The sequence below is a fragment of the Gracilinanus agilis genome, chromosome 1, assembly GCF_016433145.1.
Source record: "Gracilinanus agilis isolate LMUSP501 chromosome 1, AgileGrace, whole genome shotgun sequence".
In the NCBI taxonomy this organism is placed as follows: Eukaryota; Metazoa; Chordata; class Mammalia; order Didelphimorphia; family Didelphidae; genus Gracilinanus; species Gracilinanus agilis.
This window is the reverse complement of record NC_058130.1, coordinates 565991457-566016551: the sequence shown is the minus strand read 5'-3', so window position 1 is coordinate 566016551 and position 25095 is coordinate 565991457. Positions and strand designations below refer to the sequence as shown.

At 32.1% G+C, this 25095-nt stretch overlaps 1 protein-coding gene across 1 annotated transcript in view; it reads left to right on the top strand.

Moving 5' to 3' along the window:
- The first annotated feature begins 4839 nt into the window (after positions 1-4839).
- Positions 4840-25095, top strand: part of CDH19 (cadherin 19) — a 94291-nt gene continuing 74035 nt past the window's right edge. The window contains exons 1-3 of the mRNA XM_044658088.1: positions 4840-5034; positions 8961-9255; positions 24399-24518. Coding sequence (XP_044514023.1) covers positions 4840-5034; positions 8961-9255; positions 24399-24518 — 610 coding nt within the window. The remainder of the gene's footprint in view (positions 5035-8960; positions 9256-24398; positions 24519-25095) is intronic.

Here is a 25095-nt window from a genome sequence, read left to right as displayed (position 1 = left end):
ATACACAGAAGTTAAAGGTTTAAAAATTTTTAAAGTCCTTTTGATTGGACTTATAAGACATCTGTCAAATAATTCTAATCAGTTTTTGTTATGTGTACTCTATTTCTGGTCAATAAATTATCATATATATACTTTACTAGATTTTCAGATATCCTTGTTAGACACCACATTTTTAGACAGTTCTTCATTCCATAGATATTTTTGTCTTGTCAACCCCACCCCTTGTCTTCAGTGGACACAGGCAAGAAATTACTTTTTATATGATCCTTTCTTGACCCATGTTTTCTTCCTTTGTGTTTCTTTGGTTCTTTCTAGAAGTAAGTATCTTTTATACTTATTTTAATCCTGAGAAGAGCTGGAACTGTGATTTCTCTTTGAGCCTGTTGTCTGTGTCACAGTGCTACAACTTGCTTCTGAAAGATGTCCCTAAGTAACGGTTTGAGACCAGTTTTGTCCTTAGGCATTTCTGCTTTGTGTTGGCATGCTTCTTGGCCTGGCCAGACCCTAGTCAGTCCCATCTCCAGTGTCTATAGACCTCTTTCTCATCCTATGTAAAACTTTTCTAGAAAATTGATCCTGTGATTTTTTTATTGGGGAGCAAGGTGGAAGGGATTGGATTTTCCTACTAGGAGTCTTATGTGTTTTCAAGATATGTTTCAAGATGTTCTGGAAAAGATAAACTTGGTTGTATTTTCTCCTGCTACTCTACCATCTTTGATACCAAACAGGCCAAAAGAAAGTGCAAGGTACCTTATAATTGCCATTAGTGGAGAAATCATTTTCTCTCTTCCTGTAATTGCAATTAGGTTTTTCTCACTGCTGAGCAGGAATCAGAGCTAGACATTAGTAGTCTCTGCCTTTCTTTAGTTCATAAGCAATGCTTTTTGAGAGGTCATGAGTATCATGAGGGAGGTTGTTTTCTTTTGATGACAATCACTCCTCATCTATAGGAGGAACTAAGTGGCACAGTAGATAGATTGATGGGCCAGAAGTCAGGAAACTCATCTTCCTGAGTTCATAGCTGGCCTCAGATACTGTGTGACACTGGACAAGTCACTTAACCCTCTTTTCCTCAGTTTCCTCATTTGCAAAGTGATCTGGAGAAGGAAATGGCAAACCACTCTAAAATCTTTGCTAAGAAAACTACAAATGGAGTCACAAAGAATTAGACATTTCTGAGACATAAAAATATTTATGGAACAAAACGCCTTCTCATCAAAATGCCTTCATTGTATCTTTTCAACTAATACAGATGTAGTGAGTCATTGCCACTCTCACCTACCTTTCTACTCTGATTATCAATAGGATCTCTGATATTACCACATGGTCTCCCAAACCTACACAGTTTCTTATTCACTCCCACATCATATTAATCAGCTTAAAGACCAGGATAGAACAAACACAAAATGGAGACTTTCCCAGTTCAGACATTGACTTGCCTAGACCGTATATGTGCTCACAGCTGTCCATTTATACAGCAACTCTATCCACCACCTTCATCTTAGGGGATAATTTACCCTAACTCTGAAAGAGTTATGAGATGGGCAGTTTTATTTTTTTCATGTACATTGGATTCTAACTAAAAAAAACCATTAATTTGAAAGTCTTCCAGTTGTACAGCCAATTAGAAGTTTCTTCAATACAATATTGCCCCAAGCTTCCACAAGGTTGTTTGGCAAGCAATTACTACATGATGCAAATATAGTCCTCATTCCATCAGTTGACAAGTTTACCCTCCATTACACATACATGAGCATCCAGATAGCACAGATAATATAGCACTGAGCTTGGAATCAGGAAAACTCATCTTCATGAGTTTAAATCCAAGCTCAGACACTTAGAAACTGTGTGATGCTGGGTAAGTCACTTAACCCTCTTTGCCTTAGTTCTTCATCCGTAAAATTAGCTGGAGAAGGAAATGGCAAACCATTTCATTATCTTCATTAAAACCTCAAATGATACCACAAAGAGTCAAACATGACTGAAATGACTGGGCAAAACACATGTGACATATTGAATACTAAATTTGTCTTCATTCAAATCTTATGTCTGACACTTATTAGCAGCGTGAAAATGGTTAAGACCCTTTGAAAAGGGCCTCATTTTCTTTAAATGCCTGTTTGTTTTTTATTGCCATAAGATTCTTTATATATAATACTTGATGATATTGTATGTGATAATCCCAGAACTGAGCCAGTAACTGTATTTTATTGTTTTGTTTTGCTTTGTAGTACATGGGGGAAAAACCTTTTGGTGACTTGTTTTTTATTCTTGCTTTTTATTCTTTTCCTTTGCTTGCCATTTGTGGTTGATTTCTTGTTTCATAGAGTTGGTAGTGGGGAACTGAGATTAGAAGAAACATTTCATTCTGCCATCTTGTAAGAAGTTCCCTCTTTTTTCTGTTCAAATGTCTAGAAAACACTCATCTAACTAAATGCTAGGATATTCCCAGGGATTGTTTTTGTTGCTGTAGGTCACAAAATGCCATTTTCTGTCATTTTGAAATTCAAAACATTTGTGCTATTTTCTGGGAAATCAGCTTTTTCCATAATTTATTCTTTTCTACACATTTCTCTGTTTTCTCAATGATACCTTATGTAACAGCTTTCTGGGTATTAAAGTATTAAATAGTATCCATACCAATGGAAAACTACAATTTTCCTGGACATTATTTATAGTTAATCAGGGAAATTTTAAAATAGTTTCTGGAATCAGTTGTTAATGCTACCAGTAACAACTGATGAGATGAGATAACACACTCAGTAGAGGGCTGAGCTTAGAATCAGAAAGACCTGAATTCAAATTCAAATTCCCCCTCAGATGCTTACTGTTTGACCATAGGCAAGACACTTCTCTTCTGTTTCTCTCATTTCCTTAACTTTAAAATGGGGATACTATTAGCACATTCTTTCACAAGGTTTTTTGTTTTGTTTTGTTTTATGAGCCTAATATGTGATAGTATTTATAAAAAGCATAGTGCCTAACACTTCATAGGCACTCTATGCCTAGATCCCCTTTTCCTTTCTTAAAAAAAGTTCTTAGTACAGTGGCTGGCACATAGTAGGAGATATATACATTCTTATTTCATTATCCTACTTGGTATATAATAGAAGTTTTGTAATTATATTGTATTGACTTAATGATTGCAATATATCAACTGACAAAAGCTGTATAGAATAACAATTTTTAAGTAATGCCTTATAGATGTAATTGAACAATAAATAAACTCCATCAATTTTCTGTACTAATGTTGGATGTTTCTGTGACCTCCATTAGATTAATTGCTTTTACTCAGAAATGACTTATGAAAGAAGAAACAAAATTTGTTGTCTCTTATAAAGTAACAACAGATTTGACTCCAAATCGTGTGTGTGTGTGTATGTGTGTATAATAGGAAATCAGTCTTAAATATATATGTATATATTAAGACTGACTTCCAATTTTTAAAAAAGATGATGGTCTTTTTCCTTTCTTGTGTTCCCAAATGCTCAGCACAGTTCCTGGCACATATTAGTCACTTAATAATTTTTTATTTATTGACTTACTAACTAACTGGCAGCACAGCAAAACAGCAATAGAGCAGCCACTAGTGGTACCACTGTCACTGCTTGGATTGGAACAAAAGCTTTGGTGTGGTCCTTATGAATCCAGATCAGTTCATCTCATAAAGCAGCTTGGTACCCTCTCCATTTTTTTGGCTCAGCATATAGGTGCTGGACATAGTGTAGACTCACACTTGATTATACCCCTTCTGCAGCTATAACCCATCTCAGGATGTACAAAGGTGACAAAAGATGCTCTAACTTGGAACATAGATGTCAAGGCAGGAAGTGTAAATCCATTTAACTATAGTCAAAGGGGATAAAAAAGGAATTCATTCTAAAGAGCAGTTATATCAAATGCCAATCAAATAAAATATTCATTAGTTTTTTATTCATACTCTATATAATAACAACTACAAATATATAATATTTCAGGTTACAAAATGTTTTGTGTAATATGTATGTAAATAAAACCTGTCATAAAAGGAAAGAGTCAATATCCTATACAGAAGTTTTACATTCAAGAGGAATATTTTACATTACCAATTAAATTGATTGTTTAAACCCTGAGGCTTTTAGGAAAAATTGTCCTTTTTTCTGTTAATTATAAAACATAATGTGTCACAAGTGGCAGAATCATATGAGATAGCTCATCTTTTTTGACTAGAAATTGGAGTTGCTAATGCTTCCTTTAGCTTGCTCCTGCTTTTAACGAGCTAGTTTGAGGTTTTCTAGGATAGAAGGGAGAAAGTAAGCAGGTTTAAAAAAAAAATAGAAGCTTCAGTGTCAGCTGCCAATCAAAGTACTCTGCTAGTGCTACTTTTCAACCTTCAGGCATTTCTATGACCATCACTAAAAATGAATACTGTCTAAGCAGAAATGCATAATTATTTCAATCAAATTATGACTAGGCTGCACAATACAATTACCTAGTTTAATTTGGAGGATGAGTTAATTGAACAAATTTTCCCGTCTGCCACGTGTTATTTAAAGGATTACAAAAGGAAATTGAGTGATAGAATTATATTTCAAGAGTAAGTGTCTATGTGTGTGTGTTTTGTGTTCATACACGTGCATACATGTGGAGAGGTATATTACTTTTTATAAATGTCATTCCAATATAATTGTTTTCTACTTTCTTTCCTTTAGGAGTATAAAACATACTTAATGGTGAAAAGTATATTTTAGAAGCATATTCTTAGAAGAAAACAGGTATTTTCAGAAGGACAGAAAGTACCACTTTGCTTGTGCCCACTGATTTCTCAGAGGAGTACCTCGACTGAAAAGACACTTCAGTATGAATTGCTACGTGTCACTACAATTTCTCTTGGGACTGGCTCAACTATGTCCCTGTCACACAGATATGACCAACTCTGAAATGCATGAGATGAACCAGCCACTAGGATCTCATTTGAGAGCAAAGCGGAGCTGGGTGTGGAATCATTTTTTTGTGCAAGAGGAACTGACAGGAATTGATCATCATGTTGGCCGGGTATGTTTCTTGTGCTTCAAAAGTGCTAGAAAGAGTGAACTTTTCACCAAAAACAGTTGCATAAGTCAGGAAGTTGTGCTAAGGATATATTATGTTAGTGTGACTGAACATGCAGAGTGAATTGCTGGAAAGAATCAGAAGCCACCAGAGTTCATAATTTCAGCAGCTTAAACAGCACAATTATAAATTTTAAAAAAGTAGCCTTGAAAATGCTGCCCTCATTTATCAACATCTGGCGATTTGCTGGTGCTAGTTTTGGCAGTGGATCAAAGCAACCACACTGAGCACAATACAGTTTACAAGCAGAATTTAGCATGCTTTTCCTATTACACTAAGTAGCACTTGATTTATCCATCATTAATTTTTAATGAAGCAGATTAATACTGAAATCCTTTTACAGTTAAGACTCTACAGAAACCTGTAAGGTTCATTAGATTAATATAGTTATAGGATTTTCATCCCTTTTCATTTTAGCATCTATTTTGAGAAAAATTTCATTACTACAACAAAATATCTGTCTATACAATTATTTTGTTATTTTTTAGCTTTTTTTTTTAAACAGAGGTAATTGCAGCCTATAGATCTCTTGACCTTTTCTGTAAGACATTTTCTAGATGAATGAATTGAAATAAGTTTAACTGCTAATTAACTAACACTAAAATTTAATTGGGCCCAAAGGGTGAAGTATTCAAAATTCATTAACTCCCTTTTCACAGTCTCTTCAGAAGAAATCCTGTATTCAAATAGTGTCTCATTCCAATGTGAATGTACATATATGTACAGCTTAACCATGTATAAATTTAAACATAAATAAGGGCAACTGCTTATGCTAAGGCCTTAGTTTCTCCAGAAATAAAGTCTGAAATACATTTTACCTCTTGCTAATGCTTGTTTCTGCCTTACAACTTTAAAAAAAGTAGTAGACACTATTTAACCCTCTTGAAAACACTGTAATTATCATAAACCAACATCTCTCCAGGAATAGTAGATGTAATTGAGGCTTAGAGTTAATTCTTGATAGTTAACTATTTTTTTTAGCCATGTTCTCTCTCAATCAATTTTTTTACAGAACAGCATATGTTCTGTTGTCACTAAACAAAATGTGGGGTTAAGATAAGCTGGTGACTTTCAATAACAAAGCTGCTCTGGGAAAATATATCAACAGGAGCCCAAAGTCAGTTTGTCTTACTCGTTAACTTTCCCCTGTTGTAGGACGCATATACAGTACATAAACCACATTTTGCTTTACTTCAGATAGTAAATGACTTTTACTTATTCTCCAGACTGCAGCCAATATTTAAGAAAATGGTCTATCTTACAGAAGATTTTCCATTAACATCCAATTCAGACTTTAATAACATGCACTAGAGTCTCAACTAACTGATTTAAAGCAGAGCAAGAGCACCAGTAATACCTGAAAACTTAATAAAAGGTAGAATATCACTGCTTCATGCAATACAGGAAACATCCTTTTTTTGATCTATTTGGTAAAAAATTGGGGCTAGATGTGGTAATTATATATAAAAATCCACTTTATAGTACTGTTTCCTTAAAAATTTAGTTACTATGCAGAATATATATATATATATTTATGTATATATATTTACATATATGTATATTCTATATTTTCTGTAACACCGAAGTGAAACTTAATTTACTTATACTTTTTATTTAATACCTGAGTCATAGCATCAAAGATGTTTGGTAAAGTATTTATTATCTCTAGATCATCATTCTATAAAAATCACCTAATTAACATGCCTAGGTCATAGCATAAATGTCTCATAACAGCTATTTCTCTACTAATTGCACATTTTTAATTATCTTGTTTCCCCTTGGAATATTAAACCAAGCTTTAAAAATCTATCTTTAGAATGAATATACTGAAGATCCATGTGGTGTGTACATTTCTCATCTTGATAGAATGTGTCCATTTCATTTTTCCTCATCACTCTGACCACATTCCAGGTAGATTCAGGCTTTGGTATAAAAGTGCAAAGAATCTATGTAATAAATGGCAGGTTTGAATCCTTCTCTGAATTGTCACATTTTTACTAGTTGATAGATATTCCTCATGGTTTAGATCAGCCCTGGTTCAAAATGAGGTAGATTATTGAAGCCGATTATATAAATACTTTCCCCTACATGACATGAGTTCTTTTAGTAACTTTTCCACAATAATAGGTGGTAAATTGGGAGCTTTCTAAGGTGATGGTTTCTTAGGTACTGTTATTATCCTGTTCACCTTATAATTCTTCAGAGCCTCTCAGATAAAAGAAAGGGCACTTTAACATAAGGTGATTAAATAAAATCATTCATGTGAAGTCAAATGGTAGGAATCATTTTCTTATCAGGTATATATTTACAAATTCATATTGTAATTGAAAAAGATTAAACTCTTCACACCTTTTCCATATTTTGAAATTAACATAAATGTCAAAATCTGAGTAATCTCATTATTAAATACCTTGATTAATATAAATGATATAGATTGGTCTTTCAGATGATAACAATTGAGTGTATATGGGGGAAGAAAAATTGCAGGGGGGCAAAATTGGAATAGCAGAGCAAAACCAATATTGGGGATAAATGGTTTACCTCTCACAGTCTGCAAAAATAAATAAAAACATTTTGATCTCTTTATGGATGCTTCTCCCTGTTTCAATTCCATGCAATTTGACACAAGTTAATAATAAAAGATCATAAGTGCATGCATTTATTACTTTAAACTTTTCAGTGTTTTGTGTATATTAACTAAATTGATTATTCCAAACACCTAGGATGTAGGTGCTATTACTATTCCTATTTTACTGGTGAACTGAGTCTGTGACAGGTTGTCATTTCCTCACAAACAATCTACTCATGTGAAGCAGGATTTGAATCCTAAATTCAAGTTATTCCCAACCCTTTTAATATGCTGTAACCCATATCTGCCTACTACGTGTCAGACACTGCTTTTCCAGATTTTCTACTGAGTCTCTTTGACCTCTAGTGTTTTCCCAGACACAAAGTAATTTTGCAGAATATGTGAGAATGCTGCTTTCTTACCTGCATCCTATTACTGACCTTGAAAGGAAAGTTGAACTAAACTTTGAAATTATATTGGTTGGTTGGTGGTCAGACTAGTAATCAAAGTAAGAAAAAAATTAACAGAAATAGTCAGACTTCTGGAAAATAAGTCTTCCAAAGAGGTGAAGGATAATATTTAATATTTATAATTATTAGGTAAATGTTTTTTCCTTTGTTATTTAAAACTTACAAATGATAGATATCTCTATTTCTGTAAGCATTTTTTCTAAACAAGTCATTCCTACTTAAAATACAAAAGAGCCATTTGTTATATAGCACTATATAGTTTATAATTTTATGTATCACAAAAGTATTTAAATACTTTACCTTATTTCATCCATATGACAGACTTTATTATGCATGTATAGCAAGTATCATTATCCAAATTTTTCATGTATAGAAACTGAGGAAAAGAAAATAAAGTGAATTGTTCAAAACAATATTTAAGTTAAGTGATGACACTCAATTTCAATATGGAACTCTCACTGTATATAGCATGTAATCTTTGGACTTTGTGTTACTGCTTTCATTGTGTATAAACATATGCATTTTGGGTCAAATATTTTTAAAATAGTTTATCTTGTGACAAATTCTTATCCAAGGACCAGCCTGGATGAATTCTATGAGAATTATCATGAAAAAAATAGGTCACTAAGTGATCAGCCTTTCTTTTAATAGCAATTATTGACTAAGATATAGTCAGCTAAGAGATAGCTATATTCACTAGTGAACAGAGTATCCACTCTGATGAAAACATAGATCCTTAAAAAAAGAATTCAAATTCAATAAAATCATTATTTTTTGTCCCCTATTTAGGGTTAAGTACAAACTAAAATATTATATTTTATCCCTTACAGGTGAGACTTAATTTTGACAATAGGGATGGATCTTTGATATATGTATTGTCTGGGGAAGGAGCTGGGAGTATTTTTACCATTAACAACAGAACGGGTGACATAACTGCCATAAAGAAGCTTGATAGAGAGGAAAAATCCTACTACAAACTAAACGCCCACGCAATAAATGTTGTAACTGGGGAGACTCTGGAACCTAAATCTGAATTTGTCATCAAAGTTCTGGATATCAATGACAATCAACCAGAGTTCCTAGATGGACCTTATGAGACCAGCATACCAGAGATGTCTCCAGAAGGTACTGTACATTAGACACTTAACATTAATGAGCATTTCTAAAACATTTTCCAGGTTGTGTTTCTTTAAAAGAGTATATTTAACAAGCATCCTGATTCTTTTATAAAAATTTTTGTAAATTTATTGTATAAATAAATTTCTTTAAATTTTCCACTAAAGTAAAATATTCATGAATTGTTAAGACTCTAAAAGTATGGTTTCTATCCATTCAACAAATATTTATTGTCTATTATGTACAATGATCTGTTCTAGTCATTAGGAGCCATATAAATAGAAGTAAAACATATATTTGTTCTCAAAAAGTTTATAATGTAGTATGAGAATAAGAGGTGTGCACAAACATGACAAATTAGAATGTTTAGTACATAATAAAATATAAGTAAAATGTGATCAGTTAAGATCAGAAAAAACAACAATTATCTAATTGCCTGGGCAATTAGATGATCATGAGGATTAGAAGAAAGCTTAAGAGAGAACATGGTATTTGACTTAGTCATTGGAAATTCAGGATTATTTTAACATGTAAGAAGATGGACAAAGTATCACAGGAACAGGGAATACATTAGCAAAGGTGAGGAGGAGTTGCAAAAGCTTATAACATGATCAGTATAAAAATAAGTTTGATTTCAATCTGGAGTATAGAATAAATGTTAGAGAATGTATAAGTTTGGAAAGATAGGTTGAAACCATGTTGTTAAATGCTTTGAATGATAAATTAATGAGTATGAGTTTTGTCTCCTTGCCAATAAGAGGGTGTTAATGATTTTTGAACAATGAAGTGATAATCTTACCTGTACATTAGTTATTTTGGAAGCTATATTCAAATTAGAGTGAGGAGAATTTGAAAGCAAGAGATGGTTAAGAGGTTTCAATATAATGTTGAAATAATGGGAAACTGACTTTGGGAAGTGTGATAGTGGATTGTGAATTAAATGGAGAGACAGGAGCAAGGAATATTGTGGTAATTAAAGAGAATGATAAAAATGAGACCATATACCAAAACCTAAGGGATATAGCAACAGAAGCAGAGGAAATTTTATATCTATAAAATCTCATATTAATAAAATAGAGAAAGAACAGAACAATGAATTGGAATTGCACTTAAATATACTAGAAAAAAGAACAAATTTAAAATCCTCAACTAAACACCTAATTAAGAATACTAAAAATTAGAGGTAAGATGAAAAATTAAATGTAAAAATTCATTGAATTAATAAGTAAATCCAGAAGTTGTTTCTCTGAAAAAAATCAACAAAATTAATAGTTCGCTGGTTTATCTGATAAAAAAAAAGAGAGAGAGAGAGAAGAAAACCAAATCACTAGCATTAAGGATGAAAAGGGTGAATATAGCACCAATGAAGATTATTGGGAGTTATTTTGTTTAATTATATAAAATCAAAGTTAATGAAAGAGAAATAGAAGAATATTTACAGAAAATAAATGGCCTAGAGTATCAGAGAAAGAAATAGAACATCTAAATAAACCTATTCAAGAAAAATAAATTGGCCAAACCATAAATGAACTTCCTAAGAAAAAAAGCATCAAAACCAGATTGATTTAAAAGTGAATTCCACCAAACATTTAAGGATCAACCCTATTCCAATATTTAAAAAATTGAAATAAGAGGTAAAGAAGGAGTCACAAGGAGCAAAAACAAAGAAAATTATAGACCAATTTCTTTAATGTATATGGATGCAAAATCTTCTTTTTTTCTTTTTTCTTTTTTTTTTTAAATCCTTAACTTCTGTGTATTGGCTCATAGGTGGAAGAGTGGTAAGGGTGGGCAATGGGGGTCAAGTGACTTGCCCAGGGTCACACAGCTGGGAAGTGTCTAAGGTCCGATTTGAACCTAGGACCTCTAGGCCTGACTCTCAATCCACTGAGCTACCCAGCTGCCCTGGATGCAAAAATCTTAAGAAAACACTAAGTAAGAAACTATAAAAAAAGTCATAAAGATGATACATTGTAACCAAACTGGATTTATGTCAGGAATGCAAGTATTATTTAATATAAGAACATTTTAACTTACTTGGTAATATCAATAAAAGTAATAAAACATATGATAATATAAATAAAACAAAAAGTCTTTTGATAAAATGTAACACTCATTTCTATTAAAAGCACTAGAAGTTACAGGTAGAAATGGATTTTCTTCTTAAAAAGATGCAAAACATCTACCTAAAGACACCAGCAATATTATTTGTAGTGAAGAGAAAACAGAAGTCTTTCCAAAAAGATCAGGAGTGAAACAAGGATATCCATTATCACCAATATTATTTAGCATAGTATTATAAATGCTAGCAATAGCAAAAAGAGAAGAAAAAGAAATTGAAGGAATAAAAATGGGCAAAGAGGCAATAAAACTATCTGTTTGCATATGACATGATAATATATGTGGAAAATCCTAGAGATTAAAGTAAAAAGTTAGTTGAAACTTATCAATAACAGTAACAAAGTATCAGGATAAAAATAAACCCCCAAAATTATCCTCATTCTTATAATATACTGACAAAATTCTGCAAGAAGAGATAGAAAGAGGTATACTCCATTTAAAATAACTGCAGGTAGAATAAAATACCTGGGAATTTATCTGCTGAAACAAACCCAGGAACTAAATGAACATAAATGTGTTATAATGAATTCCTGGGACAAGATGGACACTATTTTGAGTGACAAGACTGGCAGTTGAAGATCTTGGAATGTACCCAGATGCCACAAGCCAGGGCAAAACTCAGTTGGAGCCAACCCTATAAATACCCACCAGGCACAGCACAAGGCGGCTCAGTCTGGAGCAGAACTTGGGAGGTGGGAGGTTGAGAGGGAGGGTAGGCCTGTACCTTCAACTCAACTGCTTTACTGAGAGAGCTAGAGAGCATTTACAACCATCATCATTAGAGCTGAGAGAGAACAGTATTATTGTCGTTGCAAATATATTTTTTTAATTTAACGTAGTCAAAGTATTTATTTTACATCTTGTAAACTTCTCTATCTTGGTTGACCATATGTTCTTCCTTTGTCTATAGATCCAACAGGAAAACTCTTTTGCACTCCCTTAAATAATTCATAGTATCACCCTTCATTTCTAAATGATTTATCTATTTTGACTTTATCTTTCTGTATGGCAGAAGATGTTGATCACAGCCTAATTTCTGTCATCCTATTTTCTAATTGTTTCTATTAGGTTTTGTTAAAAAAAATGAATTCTTCCAAAATTTAGATCTTTGGATTTCTTATATATTAGGTTACTTTGGTCATTTACTACTACAGGTTGAGTGCATAATCTATTCTATTGATCCACTACTCTTTCTTAGCCAGTATCGGATTATTTTGTTGGTTGCCACTTTATAATACAGTTTGAGATCTGATACAGCTAGGCCATCTTCCTTCATATATTTTCTCCATTATTTTCTTGATATTCTTAGCCATTTGTTCTTATAGATGAATTTTATTATTATTTTTCTAGGTCTGTGAAATAATTTTTGATTAGATTAATTGGTATGGCACTGGGTAGGTATTTTAATTATGTATAATTTTCTTTTTTATTACATTGGCATAGTTTGCCAACGAGCATCAATATGTTCCAATTTTTGGGATATGACTCTATTTGAAAAGTGTTTTGTTTTAGTGTTCAAATAGTTGCTGAGTTTGCCTTGGCAGGTATTTTATATTGGCTATAGCTACCTTAAATGGGATTTCTCTTTTTATTTCTTGCTGTTGGACTTTATTGATAGTACAAAAAAAATGCTGAAAATGTATGTGGATTCATTTTATATCCTACAAATTTGCTAAAGATTTTAATTGTTTTGATTAGTTTTTTGGTTGATTGACTTGAATTCTCTAAGAATGCCTTCATATCATCTTTGAAAATTGATAGCTTTATTTCCATATTGCAAATTCCAATCCTTCAATTTATTCTTCTCTTCTTTCTATGGCTAGCATTTCCAGTACAACATTAAATAGTAGTAGAGACAATAGACATGCTTGTTTCACTCTTATTCTTACTGAGAAGGCTTCTACTTCATCCAAATTGCAGATAATGCTTGCTGATCCTTTCATAGATATACTATTTATCATTTTAAGAAAAGTGTCATTTATTCCCATTACATTTTTAATAGGAATGAATGTTGTATTTTGTCAAAAGCCTTTTCTGCATCTACTAAGATAATCATATGGTGTCCTGTCTTGGTTATTGATATAATCAATTATGCTGATTATTTCCCTAATATTGAACCAGCCCTAAATTCTTGATATAAACACCACCCTGGTAATAGTGTATGATCCTTGTGATATATTGCTCTTTGCTATTATTTTGTTTAACTTTTACAACAATTTTTCATAAAAAAGATTTGTCTATATTTTTCTTTCTCTTTTTTTCTCTTCCTGATTTAGTTATTCGCAATATATTTGTGTCAAAAATTTGATAGAATTCCTTCTTCAGCTATTTATCCCAGTAGTTTTATATAGTGTTTGGAATTAATTGTTCTTTAAACATTTGGTAGAATTCACTTGTAAATTTGTCTGGAACTTTGGTTTTTTTTTTTCTTATGAAATTTCTTGATGACTAGTTCTCTTTCTCAAGTTTGCATAATTATTTTATTTCCTCTTTTATTAATCTGAGCAATTTGCATATATATATGTACATATATGTTTCATATGTATATTTCACTTATCATCAGATTTATTAGCGTGTAAATGGCCTAAATGACTCCAGTTAATTGCTTTATTTTCCTCTTCATTGGTTGTGTTTACCATTTTAATTTTTGATTCTGGTATTTAGTTTTCTCCTTTTTTTTAAATCAAATTAGCCAATAGTTTTTTTCCTTCATGAAATCAGTTCATTTTCTTATTTATTTGTTCAATGGTTTACTTCTTTTCAATTTTATTAATTTCTCCTTTGGTCTTCAGGATTTCTAATTTGGTGTTTATTCGGGGAATTTTAATTTGTTCTTTTTCTTTTTTTTTTTTTTTTTAGTTGCATGCCCAGTTCAGTGATCTGTTCTTTCATTATTTTAGTGATGTTAACATTTAGAGGTATGGATTTCCCCCCCAACTACTGCTTTGGCTGATTCCTAAAAATTTTGGTATGTTGTCTCCTTGTTGTCCTTCTCTTTAATTAAATTGTTGATTATTTTTATGATTTGTTCTTTGACCAGGACAGCCTTTCAGATAAAGTTACTTAGTTTCCAATTAATTTTTGAACTTTTTTTGCATACATTTAGTATTTCTATTTTCTATATTTGGTTGTGTGGTATATCTAGTTATATGGTCAATATTTTTGAAGGTACTATTCATTGTGGAGAAAAAGCATACTCCTTTCTATTCCCATTCAGTTATCTTCAGAGATTTATCTAATTTAACTCTTCTACAACTCTATTCAATTCCTTAATTTCTTTTTGTTTATTTTTTGTTTGATTTATCTATTTATGAATATGACTATTAAAGTTCCCTACTAATATAATTTTGTCTATTTCCTACTATAATTTCTCCTTCAGGAATTTTCTCTTATAGGAATATAGGATTCTATGCCATTTGGAAGATATATGTGTAGTACTGACATTACTTTATTGTCTATGGTTCTTTGTATCAAGATGCAATTTCCATCCTTATCCAATTTAATTAGACCAGTGATGTGCAAACTACAGCCTGCAGGCCAGTTGTGGAGGGTGGGGGCTGAGGAGGGGGTCTGAAATGTTCTATCAGGGCCAGGGAACATTATTGCTAATCTGAAGAATACGATGAGTAAGATACAATACAATGAAACTTCAAAAGAGTTGCCTTAGAAACAGACTGACAGATGAGCATTTCCTTTTCTTTGGCTCCCTCTTTAAAAAGTTTGCCCATCACTGAATTAGATTAATTTTCTTTTTTGCTTTGTCTGAGATCATTGATCTTCTTTTTTAACACTATTTAACCCCTATTTTCTGTTGCTTCTGCTGCTCCAGTACTTGTTTTGAGGCAGGGATCTGTGTGTGTAGGAGTTGGTGTTTGGAGGTTGGTTTGGTGAGCTAGGAACATTCCTCACTACTATCTGAGCTCTCTGAAGTGGAAGTTCATCAACCCCTTCTTTATGATCTTTCTTGTACTTGTTTAATATTAAAGTTACTGAATTTCAAGAAATGTATTCTCTTAATTTATAGTGTATTGTCAGATTCTTTATAGAATCACTCTACTTCTTTCTTCCTTCTAGCATGCATGTAGGTTTTGAAAAGAGACTTTATCATTCAATTATATTATAAAGATCTGATTTTTAGGATGCTAATTCATATATTATAGCAGATTCTACTCTAATATGTTGAATAATTTTTTTGTTTTAAGTAATTCATATTGATTTTTTCAGTCAAGATTTCCTAGACCAATGTCCTTACAAGTATGTAGGAGGGAAAGGATAATTTATAAGATTATAAATTCTTTAATAATTATTCATGCATGTTGATTAATAATAACTATAGTTACTAAAATGACTATCATAAACGAACTAGGAAGGCTTGTTAGACATTCAAATCCTTTTTAGTAGGCATTGCAGCATTCTCATTTGCTATAAAGGGTGAACATGTGTGACTAGGAAGATATTATCCACATAGGCAAGCTTGGGCAACTCTGTATCAGACAGCCTTGCCTCTTAAGACATCAAATATAGGTCATACATATAGATTCTCTGTTTTCTTATTGAATAATTTTCTGGTTAAGAGCTGAAATTTAATTTTTTCTAGATATATTACAGGATATAAAACAGTATGATATCCAGTAGCTGATCTGATAACAGATATATAGAACCAGAATGGTCCTTCATTTTATAGGTGAAGAAACCAAGCCTTTAAGAGGGTAAATGACTTGCCCTAGTTGATGCAGATAATAAATAGAAGGTCCAAGATATGTACAATATTGATCAAGACAATAACCAAAAACAACTTAAAGCTTCTGTTTTAATTATAAAAATTGACATCAATTTTATTGATGTAGATAATTTCCTAAGCAGATAACTTCATATGACCTCTGTGGAGCAGAACATAGAGAACTTTTTAAAATTTTAAATCAATTAGAAAAAAACATACATGATGAAGTGATCAGTCACCTTTGAATAATGTTATATTTAGAAAGAAGCATTTATAAAATGCTGGAATGTATACTTTGGATGAATGTTTATCACAATTGCTATATTCTGTAGTGTTGTTCAATTTTAATATCACTTAAAAGATCATTTAACATTTGATTTCCTTTAATATGATATTAAATAGCTTTTTACTTTTTTAAATAGAGAGTCTTCTAGTATCTGTTATAAAAACTGTTATGACTGATAAATGGGTGAATGCTGCAGGGATACAGCAGGGATATGTACCCTCTCTCCCTGATGGTATTGGAAGGAGAAGCTGAGTGGCAAAAGAAATCCTTACGTGTTACCCTTGAGTTGTGATGGGGAACACTCAGGACTCTCAAGTGAATCAAGATGAAGGAGCTGCACCCAACTCCAATATAACAGTGTACCAGGAATAAGTGATCAAACAAGATACTGTGGATTAGATCACACAGCTCCTTGACTTCTTATCCTGGCTCTAAATTAATGGAAATACTAGTGACTGTGGCTCAATTTAAGATTGAATAATCCCTCTTCCTTCAGATATCTAAGGATAAGAATCACATCCACCTAAGTTAGTTTCAGGGTTTAATGATAACAACTTAGGGAAAAGCAAACAGGGAATTGAAGGTAAGAGGCACAAAGGAAAACTTGGCTAAAGCTATAGATGAATGATTGTTATTAGCTTGAAGGTAACAGGAATAGAGGATAGCAGTTTAGATGTTTATCCTCTCCTCTTGCAGCCTGGCCAAGCCAGGCTATAACCTGAACCAGGCTGTTGGATGGTATTAGATGGTGCTTCTTCTTAGGTGATAAATGATCAGGGTACATAATATTGTTTCACACAGGACTGGAATTAAGATATTGATCAGTAATGGCTGCTGGTAACCTGATTTGATTTGGCCTACTCAACCACAACCTCCCACTGAAATTCCTTCTCCAGAATGAGACCCTGTCTTCCAGTCTCCTACTCCTTAAATACCCTGTCCAGTAAATGCTTTTTCATTCCTGTCTTATGCCATGCTTTGGTTCATTCCGAATTCCAAACCGCTATATGTCAATCATTCTGCCCTCCATTTTTGCATAGCAAAAATGATATTACATATAGAACTATTAGAATAATAAAATAAAAGCATTTTTTTCCTCTGAAGAAAAGTTGCATCTTAAAAATATCCTTTATTGTTTATTTGCATGCATTCTTCAGTGAAGAAAACATTTCAGGAAATGCATGTTACCTCACACATTGATACTTTTAAACAATTTTTAATATGGAATGCACAGTTCCAGACTCTACTATTTAAAAGTGAACATAAAATGTACTTTTTTCTTGCAAATGACACAAATTAATTTTTAAAAAAATCTTAATATGAACAAGTCCTAATTTTAAGATTGCATATTTCTCTTGTTGAAAATAAAAAAACACTAATTAAATTTAATATATTTTTAAAGGAAACAAAAAATTCAGATTCTTGTCATTATTTCCTGATTTTGTGGTCATTATCAAAATGTAGCAGTTAGATTAAATTTTATGTACTTTGGTGCAATAATATTTATAAAGGTTTTAACAGTACTAGATTTAAAGTTAAATATAAAATATAAATTCGTTTGAGGGAGCACAACTGTTCTCTTTGAAAAATGAAACTCTACTTTTAGCCATTTTTAAAAGTGGTGGAAGCTGTGGCAGACCTCTACAATTAGATATTGTTTTCATATTGGATGATGCATTTATTTGTAACAGACATAGGAACATATAGCATTTCCATTTTAATGTTTTGTTTAATTTTTGTTGAATCAGAAGATCAGAGTTGGGCCAAAACACTGTTCTATTGTTAACTCTAGACTATCTCTAAGTGGCTTCTTATTCACAGTAAGTGTTTCCTGAATGAAGCTCATTCAGGCTGAGTGGGTGTAGAGAACTAATTAAAGTGTAGTGGAACTAAAACTCTTCATAAATAGTGTCTTTCCTCATAATTTATTCATAAACTCATTCTATGAAAAGACATCTTTTCTCCTCACCACTAATAGTAAAATAAAAATAACCATGCCAACAAAATAAATGATGCATTTTTAAATCCAAGGTTTATACTTCTGCTCTAGACATTCATATGGCTTGTTTAGTGTGCAATAATGGAGGAATTTTATTTATTTAGTGTGTGATAATAAAGAAATTCAGATATCAGGATTTATCATTTTTTGATTGCTGAGTTCCCCTAATTCTTACATGATATATAAATGAATTTATATGCTGAAGCTCAGCATTCCCTTATTGCTTAATAATATATCCAAATGACTCATATAATCACTGCATGAATAAATATTCTATGACAACATCAGAGAAAGGCTATATACCTGGCTAACTTATTAGTAATGCACAATTTTGTATTTGAATGAAACTAAATTGGAGGTATCAAACAGATCTTTACAGGGTCTTGGGAAATGTTATTAAATCTAGAATGATGTTTCATGATATGAAAGTTAATTTGGTTCCACAAAAGGTATAATTTACTGGAAGCCAATAGAACACAACTCTAAAAGGAATGACTAGACACTCAGGGAGAACTTGGTTTTGATATTCTAGATTAATGGTATTTTAATTGATTTTTATCACAATAAACTAAAAGATTATATCAACAAATAAAGACTTCAGTGACTGTTGAACTATAATAGTTTTTCCTCAAGTATATCAGATGCTTTTACATGTGATGCCACTAACATGACTGGTAAATTTCTACAAATGTACAATGCCCAGCATTGGCAGGAGGCAAATGAAGTTTCATTATCTTTAGTTATATAAAGAGATCCTATATTTGACATTTATTGTAACAAAGAAAGTTAGACAGAAAGATTTATTAGGCATTTTACATTTACTTTAAAAAGCTCCCAAGAGATACACCCTTTATTCACTTTTATTTACTTAAGTAATCTAAGCACCTGGAGTTATTAGAGTAAACATCATGTGTGTCTTACATTTTTTAAAACATGAACAAAATCCTGTGAGAATAATTTAATGTATATGCTTCATTAATCAAAACTTCCTTAGTTACCAATCATGTTTAATAAGTCTGTCTAGTTTTTTTCATCTTGACCGTCCTTACTTTGGTCTCTCCAACTGACCACTGAGCCCCTAGTATGGCTTGGCAATACTTTTTGGAAGACAGTTTGGAAAAGACGTGATGGCCAATATAATTGAAGAGGTAGGAAGACAAATGTGTCATCATTTAAGAAGCAATGTGATAGGATGGAAGGAAAGACTATTATCTGGGTAATCAGTACATCAAGGAAGGTTGTATAGTGTGTGTGTGGTGGAAGTGGTGGTATGTTTCAGAGTTTTACTTTAGACTCCAAAAAAATAGTGAGGAATGAGGGGCCCATGTCCACTGATTCAGGAGAAAAGCAAGAATAAATGCACTTTTTGCAAATATTCATACCTGAATGTTTTGTAAAAGAAAGAATATAAAATACATTCAGGTATGAATATTTGCAAAAAGTGCATTTGCTCGCAATAGAATAGCCTGATACTAGGTTTTTCTTGCTATATTACAATTTCCAAAAGTTAGAAGAGGAAGACGTCAGGAGTTTATGCTTGAATTTTTTTCAAGCCAGTACACTTTAAGTGATACTACATTTAGAGGTTTCTATCACAAATTATTTTGTATATCTGACATATCCGTCTACTAGACTACAAACTGCATGAAGTAAAGGAATAAACTTTGTACCTCTGTCATCATCAGCCATAGGTATCTATATGCTACTGCATTACATAAAATGTAGTCCTTAAAAACATTTGTGGAATTGATATGAAATATCAAACATATCTATATACAAATAAAATTTAAAATATTTCCCAATGAAAAATATAAATGCCTTTTGAGTTATATGTGTTAGTACCTATAAACATAGGTGATCAAGCCGAATCTTTAAACAACTATAATACCTAAAATGTGCAAGGATCTGGTTTGTATAAGAAAAATTCCTGCATATTTACTTTCTTCAATAATGACATATTAATTGTCCTATGTCCCTTATGCATTTAGATTTATAAAGTAAATATTTAGATAACCCTAGAAATTTTATTTGCATATGAAGACTATTTAGTATGAAAAAGATTGTGTCAATGCTCATTAATTACGCCCAAATTAGTAAATTATTTTTTTATAAAGGAAGCCGTCATCATTTCATGGAATATTTCAGAATAATCAAAGTAATTGTTAACTGAAGAAAGAAATTACCTTATTCTGATGGAGTAAGACAAAAAAAGAAGAAATCCACACAACTTAGATACTAAAATGAAGCATATTTCCTTTACAAACTACCCTTGTTGACAACCTCATGAGATTGCTTCCAGTTTTGTATGTCAGATATAACTAACTTGGCACTGTAGATGAAATCATGTTTTGCAGATTGATTCTGCTATCTCTCTGGCTCTGTGTAGCAAGTGTTAATAGATGTTTTAGGATATAAAATCCTGTTCAAGTCCTCTTGAATATTTTGCTTTATTTGTTTACAATTTATTTCTTTTAGTTCTTCTTGGGTCTTAAATTACTGATTGTTATATATAATAGAAGGAGTTTGCTTCTAACTATGGTGTTCTCAATAAAACCTATTAAAGCAGACATAACAGAGAGAGTAAGAAAAGTTTGCCTACAGATCTTACATTATGATTTATGTGAAAACTAGAATTTGAGATGAAGATAAGTGGAAACAATTAAAACCAAATAAAGATAAAATGATAATTGAATTCCTGTAATGTCTTCTAGCTCTAATATGGCTCAATTTTTCCCTCCAAGTCCTGAGTTAAATAGATGGTAACAATTCTAATTTATATGACATTAACAAACCCACAAAGTACTTTATTCATAATAGCTATGTGTCATAATTTGCACATATATTATTATCCCTCATCATATAGTTGTAGAAACTTGGGCACAAAAGAGTTAAGTGATTTTCCCAAGGGACAAAGTTAGTAAGTATTGCAGTCAAGATGTGAACTGAGATTCCTGAGTATATCTTAATTTGATAACTTATAGGACTTCATGCTCACTTTTATTTTTTTTCCAACTGGATCTCCCTATTTCATCCAAGCTGGAAGTGCAAAATTCAGTCATTAAACTAATCCCACTATTGGTCAACATGTAAACTTTGGGCTACTCCTTTTCTGACCTGGAATGATTCAACTCTCTGCAGGCAGCCCAGTGGCCTCCTGTTCCAAGGGCACATCATAATGTTGGCAGATTACCCATTTGTTGTTAGCTCTACTGAAACTCAAAAATCTTGAGTTCAAATAGGGCTCAGCCTCCTCCTTGTAAGGATTATAGGTTGCCAATCTCAGACATGTTTATATTTTTTTGAGGGTGAAATCTGTTCTTCCTGGGTATTTACAAGCTTTACTCAGCACTAAAAATCAGTGGAAAATAATAATACCCAAAGCTTAGACAGGATGCCCAGCTACCAGCATTCTGTGATTTTTATAGAATCATATTTTAGAAAAAGAAGAAAATATAATCTTTTTTTTCCACTTGAAGACTTAAAACCATTAAATGTAACTTACCTATTTTCAGATAGCTTTTAAGTGGCAGCATCAGAATTAACTCAGGACTCCTGATTTGGTGCCCACACACTTCTGATTTGGAAACATAAGATTGCAATTCTTGAGGTTATAATAACCCTCTATATTTAATGCTTTATTTTTAACATTTTGATACAATTTTTAATAATTGTTTTCTGACATTCTGTGATCCAGGCTTTCTTTTTTTCTCTTGTCTCTCCCTCCTCCCTAAAACAGCAGACAGTATGACATAGAATGTATATGTATATGTATTTAATACATATTTCCATATTCATCTGTTTTGAAAGACATATTTTACTTATGCTTGACAAAAATTCATGTAGGAAATAAACTGAAAAATGGTTTGTTTCAATCTGTATTCACTTTGTCAGTTCTTTCTATAGCAGTGGATGCAAACATCATGAATCCTTTAGAACTGAGAGATGTTTGCATTGCTGATAGTAGTTAATTTATTCACAATTGATCATTGCACATGATTGCTGTTACAGTGTTCTCATGGCTCTGCTCACTTCACTTTACATCACTTCAGCAGAGTCTTTTCCAGGATTTTTTGTGGGGGTTGTCTTTTCATCATTTCTTAGGGGAAAAGAGTGTCCCATTACAACCATATACCACAAGTTGGTCAGCCATTCCCCAATTGATGGACATCTCTTTAGTTTTCAGTTCTTTGCTACCACGAAAAGAGCTGCTACACACACACACACACACACACACACATATATATATATATATATCTTTGTACAAGTAGATCCTTTTCCCCTATCTTTGACCTCTTTGGGATACAGACCTAGTAGCGATATCAATGGTCCAAAGAGTATGTATAGTTTAGTTTTATGGCCCTTTGTACCCTTAATGTTTTATATAGTTAAAATGACTAATTCATGTATTTATCTCCTGCTTATCACTGACAGGAATTAGAATGAGACAGACTGAGAATTAATCTGAAAAGAAAATTTTGATTGAAGAAAATATAAGAAGCTGTGGAACAAATGTGAGCCTTTAGAGCCATCAAGAGACTTTGACAAAATAAAGAAAAAAGGGTATGAGACCCATAGATATCAGTGAGTAGAAATAAAATGAGGCAGAGTAGGGATAGAATAGGATGAGAATTGCTTATTATACAATTTTGACATAATATTTTCAAAATTCAAAATAAAGGAAAGAGTATTTTTTTAAAAATGGTATTTATTTAAAGACATACATGAACATATAAACTTTATGTCTTCTATCCATTTTTGCTTAGTTCTAAGGAACATTTCATTTTTTAAAAGAAGTTTTTGTCATAGAAGGCTCCTTGAAAGGAAGGGATATTTTGTTCATCTTAATCATTTTTTCTTTAATAAATACTATCTATATGTGTCAAGCACTGTGCTAAACTCTGAAGATTCATAGAAGGTCTAAAACAGTCTCTTCTCTCAAGTAGCTCACAAAGCCCAAACACAGAGACAACTCACAAATGACTATGTATAAACAAGATATACCTGGATAAACTAGGGGTCTTCTTAGAGAGAAGACAGTAAGACTTAGGAGGATGGAGAAAGATGCTTGCAGAAGATAATGTTTTATCTGACACTTGAAAGATGTCAGGGAATCCAGGACACAGAGATAAGGGAACGTGTTCCAGATAGTGGTACTAGCCAGATCAAATACTTAGGAAGCTATCTTTTGTGAGTAATGGCAAGTATGCCAATGTTCGTAGATCTCAGAAAATGTAGAGCAGAATAAGATATAAGAAAATTGGAAAGTAAGGAAAGAGATACATTATGAAGGGATTTAAAAAATGGACTCTTTTTGTATTTCTGTTCTTAGGGCCAAATTCTATATAGGGTAGTTGAATAACTAGTTATTCTTTTGAATTGAATTAAGTAAATGATGATTCTTTTAGCCTAAGAAATTTGGAAGCCTATTTGGTTGATTCTTATTCTTCTTAGCAAGAAATTAAGTAATAAAGCCAAAAATACATTATAAGATCACAAATTGAGAGTTAAAAGTGTTTTGATTTGCATTTAGAGTTCCAGTATTTTAAATATTTTCATAATTGATAATTAACATCTATGTGTTAACATATAAATGTATCTACATTATTATCTATATTAGCAATAGAAATATATAAGGTAGACTTTCTGTTTTGTACTTGAAGTTCTGGCTGCCAGATTGTTGTTAGACAAGAGTGTTTATAAGTTCCCTATAATACCTCCAATATATCTACTTGCATATATATTAGATCAATTATTCTCCCTTGATGAAAGTTTCCAACTCTTGTAATAGGTCTTGTTATACTCATGTTTCAGAATATATCCTGTAAAAACTGTATTGTTTAGTTTATACTATTTTATTAGACTAATTTCTATCCTTTCTTGTGCAAAAGAGAATTAGTTATATACCTTCACACATACAGATTACTACATGGTTTTCTATCACTAGGGGAGAATGCTGTATGGCTTTAAATTCATGGCTAAATGTGGTAACATCTATAATTACAGACTGCCATTTATTGTCTCCACAGGAACTTCGGTTATCCAGGTGACAGCTACAGATAATGATGATCCTTCACATGGGAAAAATGCTAGACTCATTTACAGTATACTACGGGGACGACCCTATTTTTCTGTAGAACCAACGACAGGTATCACTGACTAACTTAAAGTATAATTCATTGTGATTCTAAAATAGACATACAGGAGACTGGAACAGTAAGCTGGTAATGAAAATATATATATGTTTTCAGGAATTACATTCTTAACTGAATTATATTCTTTTCCCCCTTTATTACATACAAAGGCATTTGATTTATATGAAAGTAAACTAATTTCTACATAGAATTACATTTTAAATTTAAGAATAAAATTAATGATGCAATGGATACAATGAAACATTAATAAATTATATGTGATGAGCAATGAGAAGCAACTGTCTTAATGAATAGGAAGTCTACCTGGACTCAGAAAGAACTGGGCTCAGATTTGACTGCTGATATACACTATATTACTTTGGGCAAGTCACTTAAAGGAGTTGTACTTGGAAATCACTCTCTAAAACTAGAAATTATATAACAGTTGCATACCTGCATGGACAGAGAGAGCTTCCTAACTTAAGTTCCTTCCCCCAGTGAAATTATAATTCCTTCCCCAGGCATGGGGCGGCATTGAGTGGGGTGTGGAACAAGTCATGGGCCTTAAAATAAGAAGTCTTGAATGTGAGTA